This window comes from Ctenopharyngodon idella, chromosome 12 (assembly GCF_019924925.1).
Source record: "Ctenopharyngodon idella isolate HZGC_01 chromosome 12, HZGC01, whole genome shotgun sequence".
Taxonomy (NCBI): domain Eukaryota; kingdom Metazoa; phylum Chordata; class Actinopteri; order Cypriniformes; family Xenocyprididae; genus Ctenopharyngodon; species Ctenopharyngodon idella.
Window position 1 is genome coordinate 28156459 of NC_067231.1, and position 12278 is coordinate 28168736.

General features: G+C 37.5%; 1 protein-coding gene across 3 annotated transcripts in view; it reads right to left on the minus strand.

Annotated features, from left to right (window-relative positions):
- Positions 1 to 12015, minus strand: part of fdxr (ferredoxin reductase) — a 24478-nt gene extending 12463 nt beyond the window's left edge. The window contains exons 1-7 of one of the 3 annotated variants that reach the window (XM_051913779.1): positions 11849 to 12015; positions 11242 to 11498; positions 8820 to 8911; positions 8157 to 8252; positions 6008 to 6130; positions 4665 to 4778; positions 4463 to 4564 (exon numbers count right to left, since the gene is read on the minus strand). In XM_051913779.1, coding sequence (XP_051769739.1) covers positions 4463 to 4564; positions 4665 to 4778; positions 6008 to 6130; positions 8157 to 8252; positions 8820 to 8911; positions 11242 to 11329 — 615 coding nt within the window. In that variant the 5' untranslated portion in view covers positions 11330 to 11498; positions 11849 to 12015. Of the gene's footprint in view, positions 1 to 4462; positions 4565 to 4664; positions 4779 to 6007; positions 6131 to 8137; positions 8253 to 8819; positions 8912 to 11241 lie in introns of all 3 variants that reach the window. The other 2 variants (XM_051913778.1, XM_051913780.1) reach the window with 2 other exon arrangements.
- Between the last annotated feature and the right edge of the window lie 263 nt (positions 12016 to 12278).

The following is a 12278-nucleotide window of genomic DNA, read 5'->3' on the forward strand; positions in this document are numbered from 1 at the left end:
GACTTTATTCAACAATATCTAGTGATGGCCGATTTCAAAACACTGCTTCATGAAGCTTCAAAGCTTTATGAATCTTTTGTTTCGAATCAGTGGTTCAGAGCGTGTATCAAACTGCCAAAGTCAAGTGAACTATTGAAATTTTGAAACACTTATGATGTAACGAAGCCTCGTTTACTGAAATCACATGACTTTGGTGCTCCGAACCACTGATTCGAAACAAAAGATTCGTAAAGCTTCGAAGCTTCATGAAGCAGTGTTTTGAAATCAGCCATCATTAGATATTGTTGAATAAAGTTGTTATTTTGGTGCACAAAAAGTATTCTCGTCGCTTCATAACATTAAGGTTGAACCACTGTAGTCACATGAACTTTTTTAAATATGTCTTTAGTAGCTTTCTGGGCATCTGAAAGTGTTAATTATCTTGCTCTCAATCCAGGCCTCACTGAGCCATCGGATTTCATCAAAAATATCTTAATTTGTGTTCTGAAGATGAACAAAGGTCTTATGGGTGTGGAACGACATGAGGGTGAGTAATTAATGACAGAATTTTCATTTTCGGGTGAACTAACCCTTTAACATTACCTAAATACGCTATAAGACCGTGCTCATTCAGGGACATGCTTTTCTTGCATGGATGAAGAACAATCTGTTTAAATTGCATATACACAGTTCATTTGAATAATAACATTTGCCCTCTTTAATGCTGTTAGGAGCGTGCAGTTTATCTGTCAATTGCATGTGAAAGTTGCACTCTATACTATAATGATAGGTGTGTGTGAACTTGTATTTATTAGAGAGACCCCACAAAGACTCGGATGACCCCACAAAGTACGAAAGTTACGGAATCTTTTATATGAGACTAAATGTTGACTCAATATACTATCATCCTTCCCTACACTATCCCTAAACCTACCCGTCACAGAAACATAATGTAATTCTAACATTCTTATAGATACATATTAAATTAATAAATGTTTTTATATTACTTATTTCCTTGCTCTTGCAATGCTTGCTATCGTTGTTTAATTTTGATTGTGTGGTCTCAAGGGATGTTTATCTTCATGAGTAGGAAATAACAGAATGTCTCCATTTCCAGCTTTTTAAAACCAAAGGACGATGCGGTGAAGCAGTAATTTTCCACTGTTTTTCCCTTAGTAAAATAACACTTGTTGGAATTGTACTGGTCAGAGCATTGAGTAGAGTAATTTTTTCAATAAACTCTGCTCTTTTATTATCATAATTTCTGAAAAGTAATGATTCTCGGTTCATTTTGAGTTGAACGTGGCGAAAGTAATAACTTGTGATCATGTAAGTCAATAATATAGTGAGTGAGTGAGTCATTTAACTGATTAAAAACAAACATTTGATGGGTTTGAGATTGATGTCATAAATTACACTAGACTGGAAATATTATTTCGTAGCACTACTAGTCTTTATCATCACATTCAATTCTCATTGCAAACTCACCATTTTTATAAAACAATTTCTTTTGCCATACAGAATCACAAGTAATGCAAAGTGTTTTTGTACAGTGATCCAACCACATCCACCGAAAATGATATACAAGTTCCATTAATGAAAGTGAAATTAACATTTTTGTTTGTAAATAAAATAACTATTCCCTAAACCGAGAAGTGTTAAAGTAAAAAGTGAATTCTGGATATTATCTTGTAAATGAAAGTCAGAGAGGATAGCAAACGGAATCAGATGACAGAATGAAAACAGGAAAGGGTGGTTTAAAGGATGTCTCTCATCAAAAACAATTACCAATTACTGATGTTATCAGCTCTGTTCAGCAAAATGTATGAACATTTTCTAAATACTAGGGGTGTAATGGAACACAAACATGAGGGTTCAGTACGAACCTCTGTACTGAAGTGACAGTTCGGTACAGGTTTGGTACAGCAAGGGAGAAAACTAAACATAAAATTGCTTCTGTTTCTTCTTTTTTATTAAACAGTGGTTTATTGAACAAATTGTGTCTCTCTCTTTAAATAAATTAAATTATAATTAACATTTTCTTAAGGATTAAAAAAAAAATCTATCTCGGCTAATGTTGTCAACTATATACAGGGAGCTCTTTCCTGCACATTACTATAATATTAAAGGTTACAATTAACAAAAGAGCCCAAACTATTAAATTCAGTTGCTATTCATTTTTAGATATAATAATCTACACTCAAAAAAAAAAAAAAAAAAAAAGTAGACTGCACATAAGGCATGTTTTGCAATAACTTCTAAATCTAATTATAAAATTATCTTTCAATTATTTTTCTACTCCAATTCATTTTTGAAATACAATAATTTACACAGTTACTGTCATAACTTCTTTCCTGACAAATTTATTTAAATATATATTAAATAATTAAGACATTACTAATGTCATGAGTTGCTGTGTAGATAAAGCTCAAGAATACTAAGGCCCGGTTTCATAGACAGGGCTTAGGCCTTATTTCATTTAGGGCATTTGAACATTACTGGTGTACATTTTAAGACAAAACAATGGCTCTGACATATTTAAAGATAAGTCAGTGCAAGTTATTACCAGTAACAGCTCAAATTTTAGTCTAGGACAAGCTTAAGCCTTGTCTGTGAAACTGGGGAAGGGATTCTAGGAATAGACTTTATTATAATTACACAGGAGAACCTAGAATTAAACGAGAACGGACAAAGGACTAATGGGAACTCAGGGCTTAAATAGGCAGATGATGATTAGTAAAACAGAACAGGTGTTAACTAATCACTTAATGATGGAATTTACAAGACACAGGTGAATCAGATTAATGAATAAAACTCATAGGGGAAAACTGGGTCAGCTGAAGATGAGCAAACAAAAAGGTGAATGCAATGAAAACAAAAACAAAACAAAACAAAACCTGACATTTAACCCTGGCATCCTAGAGTCGTGACAGGTGACAAGGGTGATGAAGGCAGGTTGTCTCCAGGATGGTACCGGTAGTGCCAGCAGTTCAAAGGTCCAGGGTGGAACTGGCAGTTCAGGGAGGCAGGGAAGCCCCCCAAAAAAAAATTCTTGGGAGGAGCTATGGGGTAGTGAGCCATCACTGGACTCTGGTCAGGGGCTGGAGACACACAAATGCTAGCGCCGTTATGGGCACTGCAACACTCTCTAGACTGAGCTTTGGGCCTGAGGCAGCCTCTGGAAAGCATCCTGGAGCAGACTCAGGGGCCGGAGCCCACACTGGAGCGGACTCAGGGGCCGGAGCCCACACTGGAGCGGACTCAGGGGCCGGAGCCCACACTGGAGCGGACTCAGGGGCCGGAGCCCACTCTGGAGCGGACTCAGGGGCAGGAGCCCACACTGGAGCGGACTCAGGGGCCGGAGCCCACACTGGAGCGGACTCAGGGGCCGGAGCCCACACTGGACCGGACTCAGGGGCCGGAGCCCACACTGGACCGGACTCAGGGGCCGGAGCCCACTCTGGAGCGGACACAGGGGCTGGAGATACTAAGGACCCTCTCCTCTTCCTCAGCCTCCACCTTTGGGCTGGAGTTAAAGTGATTTTGGGACTTGAAGTGGACTCTGGAGTAGATGCATTGGTCCAGATGATGATTGGTAAAACAGAAGAGGTGTTAACTAATCACTTAATGAGGGAATTAACAAGACACAGGTGAATCAGATGAATGAATGAAACTCATGGGGAAAACTGAAGATGAGCAAACAGAAGGTGAACGCAATGAAAACAAGACAAAACAGAACAAAACCTACAAAAACTAACAGGTAATGTAAATATAATGAACATATTAGCTAATATAGTGCATATATATTTAGTGAAATGCTCCTCTCTAGTGAACTAACATACTGTGGACACTAAATGCCTCGCCTAAGGTGAATGTAATGCTACGTGAGATATTATTCTCTAGCTGTTTTATTGATGTCTTTCCGCGTTTGAAACACTGGCTGAGAGATTACATGTAAACATTTCAATGCATAGATCCTGTTTTCCTGTTGTGGGGGTTAGCAAACAGTGCTGCATTACCACGTACGCCCCCTTTTGGATTGGAGTGTGAATTGCCTGTGACGGACTGTATTCGTAGTCTGACTGTATGCACTGAACCATGACGGTTCGAGATGAATACATGTACCCTTACACCCCTTATAAAAATTTAAATCTCTTCTCTGAAAAAATATTGTTCACTAAATGTGAGCCTTGTCTTGTGATTCTTAAGGAAACAATGTAACAATTCTCAGTTCATTTCAGAGTTGAGGGTGGCGAAAGTAATAACTTGTGATTCATTAAGTCAATATAGTGAATGGGTTTGACATATGGGTCTGAGACTGATTAATCAATCTTTCTGACCAATGCATTAAAATGAACTGGTTCATATGTAAACTACTGTTTTTGTACAGCTAAAATAACTGGAAATAAATGACACCGGATGACTCACACTCACAAGTTACAAATGGCCGCATCCACCTATTACATTAAGCATGTCCACAGACCTTCAACATGTCCAAAGGGGAAAGAAGTATTCGGGCAACATCCAGAGCCACATTTCCCTGTCCAAGGATCACAGCTGTTTCAGAGCTGAGATCTGGACACAGCTAAAAATCAAAAGAACAGATGCTTACATTAGAGAGTTGTTTGAGGGGTACTGACTTCAAACACAGACAGAAGTCTGGAATGATTTAAATCAAACTACACCTCCTTATTAGTGGGAAGTCCATTGTACCATCCGACAAAGTCTTTAGCTGAAAAAACACCGGGAAAATCCTCACCCGGAATTTCCATGGAGCGGTTTCCTTCGGCTCCGTAACTCTGGGGAAACAGATACAGAAGACATAGATTGTGCTTTTCACTGTCACATGATTGGAGTCATTTTGACCGAGAAAGAATGTTGTTTTCCCCCAAAATACTAATCTTTTCCCACTGAGCTATAACTTGCTAAATTAGCTCATACAGGGTATAACAACTCCCCCCAAATCATAATATTTGTGCTTTTTTTTGTTTGTTTTTGTTCCTGATCTTGTTACACTTGTGGTGTTCCCAGTCGAAAATGACCAGCCTACCAAAAATTGCTTCGAAATCTCTTCCTATGCTATGTTATAGTCAAATAGTTGATTCAATCTTTTCGTCAACTTGTTTTCTTTAAATTAGAGCAGGTTTTGTATTTGTTTAAGGAACTGATTTATCATAAGCATCACTGATCTGAGCTTATCTACTTGAAAGTCAAAAACTGAAGTGCTTAAGCTCAGATCAATTAGCTTCAAAAAGAAACACAAAACTTATGCTAATTCAAAGAAAACAAGCTGATAAAAAGATTGAATCCAAGATTGAATGGCCAACAGTGATGTCCAGCCAGGGAAAATCAACATTTTCACCCTTTATTCAAATATTATTAAAAATGTGTTAAAGATTTTGTAAGAATATTGCATAGTTTTGCTTGGAGTCAATTGTTTTATTTGTGATAACACAATGAAACATGTTGAATTGTGCAACAAAAAATTTTTGGTAAGGCTGTCATGCAAAGAAATTTTGAACAAAACAAGAGAGAACCAACGAAATATTAATAACTGTTTTTTTATAGCTAGTGTATGCTTTTTCAAGTAAGCTTTTTGTTTTTCTAAGCATTTTTTGCAAATAAAATAAAACCTGAAGCTGTAGTTTGCCTTTTTTTTTTTTTTTTTTTTCTTGCCAAATAGTTTTGTCAGTTACCTTAACCAAGTTTAGTGTTTTGTTCTTCCCTCATATATAAAATGTTTTCCTCATATTTTGATGGTTTATTCGGTCATTAAAAACAAACATCCCCTCCAGACATCATTTTTGGCCACTACAATATTTCTTGATAATATAGCATATTGAAAGATTTACAAGCAACTTAAAGGCTGGTCATTTTTGACCCGGAACACCAAATTAGGTCAAGGATTTTCAAGGGTAAAACCAGGCTTTATGCTGCAAAAAAATGACCATCCAATAGTATTTATTTTATTTATATGTCATAGTCAATTGGTGGTTGTTAATTTTGGTGTTGTGAGTGGCTTCCTCACCAGCACTACAGCATGGTATGCTTGTCTTAACTCCTCAATTGTCACATCTTCGCCCACATTCACGTTACCATGAAAACTGCATCGTTCATGCTTGGCCGTCTGGGTGAAAGTGTTAATGACATTCTGGAACATTAAAATGAGGAATAAAAACATGCATTATTTTAGTAAGTACGCATTTATAGCAGTGACTAATGATGAAAAAGAAAGCTAATACATTCTCAAACTTTATCCAGCAGAAATTGTTCATCCAGCAGAGGAAGAGCTTGTTTGGGTTATGATAATTTGACATCAGGACTGCCAGTTTGATGTCTGAGAAGCTTATGATACTTATCATGGAACTCACATGTATGCAGGTCACTGACAGATAACATTTTCTTAACGACATACATCAGACATAAACAAGCATTCATGACTGGCAACAATCAGACCGATGACCTTAATTTGTCATATGCTATACAACAAGAGAGTCCGTGCTCTCATTTCACCTAATGGTTTTTAAAGGTAAAGTCATATCTGTGCATTTTCAACAAACGCACTGGCCATTGGTCAAACAGATAGTCCCTATCTTAATAATGAGAGGCAATATTTTACACCTAAAGGTGATAAAGTTTTCTAACATTGAATCAGCTTGAGTCAACAGGAAACAGTATTTGTGATTAACATGCACCAAATAGCAATAAATAGTAATAACCAGCGATATATTTAACCACATGCATTTTTACTAAAATATAATATTTTAAGACGTGAAAAGTGCCATGACATTGCAAACAAACAGTTAATTCAGAGTTTTAAAGGGATTATGATTTCACTTTTTTAACTTTAGTTAGTGTGTAATGTTGCTGTTTGAACATAAACAACATCTGCAAAGTTACGAAGCTCAAAGTTCACGTTTTCTTTTACAGAAATCACTTTTTAAGGACTACAAAAAATGGCTGGTAGGGACTACAACGAGCTTCTTCCCGGGTTTGTGACATCACTAACCCTAAAATTTACACCAAAAATGAACAGCGTTATTGACAATCGTCATTTTGGCTGTGTGAGATTCTCCAGCTTTGTTATTGTTGAGCAACTGAAGCGTGAGCTGTTAAAGCTCCACCCTCTTCTGGAAAGGGGGCCGGGAGCAGCAGCTCATTTGCATTTAAAGGGACACACACAAAAACGGTGTGTTTTTGCTCACACCCAAATAGGGGCAAATTTGACAAGCTATAATAAATGATCTGTGGGGTGTTTTGAGCTGAAACTTCACAGACATATTCTGGGGACACCAGAGACTTATATTACATCTTATGAAAAGGGGCATTATAGGTCCCCTTTAAATTGATTCATTGATATGAATCATTTTTGCTTTAAGGTTTAGATCAGAGATTTAAATATCTAACACTTTCATAATCACATCACAAGACGAAAAGTTCACGAAACTAGGCAAGAAATGTAATGCCCAAACAGAAAGTGCACTAAAATAATACCAATTTAGAACCTGTTGTGGAAACAAATGTCCCCAAATGTCCTAAACTTAAGGTTTTCCCTCTAAATTGCACTTTAACCAGCTGTGGTTACTTAAGAAAATGTTTATGGTTTGTTAATAAAAACTTGATTTTTTTGTGTGTGTATGTGTGTGTGTGTGTGTGTGTGTGTGTTTCTTTATAGAAATGAGAAATGTGATTTAAGCAGTTTATTTTCTGTGTAACCTGGCTTAAAAACCCTTCACAAGTTATGATTATTAATGCACCAACATTGTTACATACAACATGTTTGCATAAATTGTGCTTTTTAATGCGTATTCGCCCATTTATGTCATCTGGTTAATTTTCTTTATTGTTCTTTAGTGTTGACATATCTAAAATCAATGAAGATAATGGTGGGAAAAAAAAAAAATCACAATGGTGTTTTTATTATCATATCATTATCATAGCAAAATTATCATGAAGAAATTGTAAATATTCAATAAACTCAGCATTATTTACCATTTTACTTCCATAATCTGAAATGTTGTTGATTAAAACAGCACATTTATTTAGAAAAAAAAAAAAGCAGTATGACTTGTTTTGGGGAATTGATTAATAAAGTAGTCTCTGTATGACAGGCATTGAAAGGAATGATCATTCATTATGTTCATTATTTCATACTGACTTCAAAAGAAAGGCCTGACCTTGACCTCAGGGTGATCAGGCGCGACTCCAAACCGCACCAATCCAAAAGGCACCGGCAGCCGCTCATAAATGTCTACGACTGCATCTTGCCGAGCCTGAAAGTCACATGAACAATCACAGTCATCAAACACACGTGTGCTTTGTGGGAAAATGCAAGGAAACAATGGGATTTGTCTGTCTCATGCAGAACAAAAAACTAAAAATCAGCATTCAAAACCCTCTGATGGCTCTTTATTTCTGCCACGCACTTGTGATTCAACCTGTATTTCCTCTTTCATTTCTGTGGTTGGATATTTAGTCTTCATCAAAGTGCCAGAACAGTGTGTTCTGTGTTTATCTGAAAACCTGTAATGTTGCAGCATTGTTATTGCATGTTCTGTGGGAATCAAAAGTAGATATGCAAATGGGGTAAAGGTAAACTTCAAGAGAGCTGTAAAATATCAAGCCCTGCTGGATGCCTTCCAAAAATAACTTTCAAGCCTAAAGCGCTCTGTCACGCAAGGCCTCGGGACACTTACTGTAGAGAATCTTGTGAGAAAATTTATTAGCTGTAATCAGCAAAGTTAAATGATCAATGAATCCAAACAGCTACGGTAAGATGAAATCTTTCCTTGTCAGACAGTCGTTATGTGCATTTTAACCTGAGAAGTGAAAACACAAACCTTCAGGAGCTGTTGTGCCGTGTAAAAACCAGCAGGACCTCCTCCTACAATACACACTCTTGGACCGGAAGCAGAGGAAAACCCACGCACAACTGACAGATGACAGAAACGATACTTGAGTCCAAAACATGTTCTCAATTATCTGACATTGTGCAACAAGGACGGATTGAGCAATCAGGTTACAGCAGTTACATTTCAACACACTGAATGAGATTTTTATCAGACGAGTACAGGGTGTTTGTTCTGCTTGTCTGACTATCTGACTATCTGTCCATCCATCCATCTATCTATCCATCCATCCATACATCCGTCCATCCATCCATCTATCTATCTATCTATCTATCTATCCATCCATCTATACATCCGTCCATCCATCTATCCATCCATCCATCCATCCATCCTTCTGTCTATCTATCCATCTAACTATCCAGCTATCCGTCTATCAATCTATCAATCTATCCATCCATTTGTCTGTCTGTCTGTCTATCCATCCATCCAACTATCCATCTATCCATCTGTCATCCATCTATTCATCTATCTATCTATCTATCTATCTATCTATCTATCTATCTATCTATCTGTCAGTCGGCCTGTCTATCCATCCATTTGTCTATCCATCCATCCATCTATCCATCCGTCTGTCTATCAGTCTATCAATCTATTCATCCATCCATCCATTTGTCTGTCTGTCTATTCATCCATCCAACAATCAATCTATCTATCTATCTATCTATCTATCTATCTATCTATCTATCTGTCGGTCTGTCTATTCATCCATCCAACAATCCATCTATCATCCATCTATGTGTTTGTTTGTCTATCTATCTATCTATCCATTTCATCCATCCATCCATCATCCATCCATCCGTCTGTCTGTCTATCTATCCATCCATCCATCCATCCATCTGTCCGTCTATCCATCCATCCATATATCTATCCGTCCGTCTATCTATCCATCCATCTATCTGTCCGTCTATCCATCCATCCATATATCTATCCGTCCATCCATCCATCCATCCATCCATCCATTTGTCTGTCTCTCTGTCTATCCATCCATCCAACCATCCATCTATCCATCTATCTATCTATCTATCTATCTATCTATCTATCTATCTATCTATCCATTTGTCAGTCGGCCTGTCTATCCATCCATTTGTCTATCCATCTATCCATCCATCTATCCATCCATCCATCCATCCATCCGTCTGTCTATCAGTCTATCAATCTATTCATCCATCTATCCTTCCATCCATCCATTGTCTGTCTGTCTATTCATCCATCCAACAATCCATCTATCTATCTATCTATCTATCTATCTATCTATCTATCTATCTATCTATCTATCTATCTATCTATCTATCCATTTGTCAGTCGGCCTGTCTATCCATCCATTTGTCTATCCATCTATCCATCCATCTATCCATCCATCCATCCATCCATCCGTCTGTCTATCAGTCTATCAATCTATTCATCCATCTATCCTTCCATCCATCCATTTGTCTGTCTGTCTATTCATCCATCCAACAATCCATCTATCTATCTATCTATCTATCTATCTATCTATCTATCTATCTGTCTATCTGTCTGTCTGTCTGTCTGTCTGTCCATCCATCCAACTATCATTCATCTATTCGTCTGTCTGTTCATCTATCTATCTATCTATCTATCTATCTGTCGGTCTGTCTATCCATCCATCCATCCATCATCCATCTATTTGTCTATCTATCCATCCATCCAACTATCCATCCATTCATCTGTCCATTTGTCTGTCTGTCTATCCATCCATCCAACTATCCATCCATCTGTCCATTTGTCTGTCTGTCTATTCATCCATCCAACAATCCATCTATCATCCATCTATGTGTTTGTTTGTCTATCTATCTATCCATTTCATCCATCCATCCATCATCCATCCATCCGTCTGTCTATCCATCCATCCATCCATCTGTCCGTCTATCCATCCATCCATATATCTATCCGTCCGTCTATCTATCCATCCATCCATCCATCTATCTGTCCGTCCGTCTATCCATCCATCCATATATCTATCCGTCCATCTATCTATCCATCCATACATCTATCTGTCCGTCTATCTATCCATCTGTCTAACACTCTCACCACCCGTCTGTGAGACCTCTATAACATTCAAACTTCAAACATTTTTACACTTTTCTAAACCTCACACATGGCTTTGACAAGCAACAGTTCAATCTCGAAAACTTAATCTTTATCGAACTTTAATCTTTAAACATCTTAAGTTTAATATTATATCCAATATATTAGCATGCATATGATGATGACAGGAAGAAGTACTGCAGTAGGAATGACCCACACACTTTAAATATGTTTATGTAAAATTACAGATTCCCTCAAGAGACATGACGTCACGAACAGAAACAAGAGTGTCACATTATAAACTCACCGCCTTCAGCTGTCAGACACCGAGATGCGCGCGACAGGCTGTGGATCTTTATTACAGACCCTTTCATAAAGTGTATCATCTTCATCATCTTCACCAGATGGAATGCAGTTAAAAACAAACAACAGTCCAAGTCCAACAATGACTCTGTTATGAACCCTAAAGCTGCTTATGGAGCCTTGATCCCTCAGCGCGTGCTCTTGGGTCACATCCGTGGGGTTGCATTCATGTATTCATTTCTGAAACTTCTTGAAATAAAACTGAAATAGATCTGTATTAATGATTTGCATTTTGCATTACTCCTCTCTGCTTCAGATTGCACCAAATCTGTTGCATTCGGTCTATTAAGAGTAAAATAAAAGTGTAGGTTTTTGAGATGTTGAGTGCAAAAATAAAGGAGAAAAAAGAAAATAATATTTTGAAGTAGGCATGACGACTACATATGAACAAGTACCACAGCAGAGCTGATCTTATAACGATAACGCGCAGTCAAATCAGGTACGTCAAATACTTTGCATACGATAACATCAGTCAGTTAAATAATAATAAAAACACTGCATGAAAACGTGACAATAAAAAAAAACAGCGAGTTTAAATGAAGTGCCCTTACTTCTTTTCAAGTGTGCATCACCTAATGTTCACCGTGAGGAACAAATGCTCCGATTAAACGTTCCTCCTTTCTAAATATGCCACTTTCCTCTGCATTTTCTTGATCCGTTTATGTATAACTGCACTTTATTCCTCGTAGTTTGTGCTTTCACTGTTCACATCTGTATCACATCTGAGTGATTTTATCAGTTTAGCCTTGACTGAAGGTCTCTCTCTTTCTCTCTCTCTCTCTCTCTCACACACACACACACACAGCTCCACCAAGGCCATGGACTCATTCACATCAGCCTATATCAGGGCTTTTCAAGTAGATTCAAGTGGGGACTTAAATGAAATATTCTCACAGTGAGATTTGGTAACCACAGGTAAAACCATACATGGTTACTCACTAGTCACTACCACCGTCAAATGATATTATATTATGATATGTT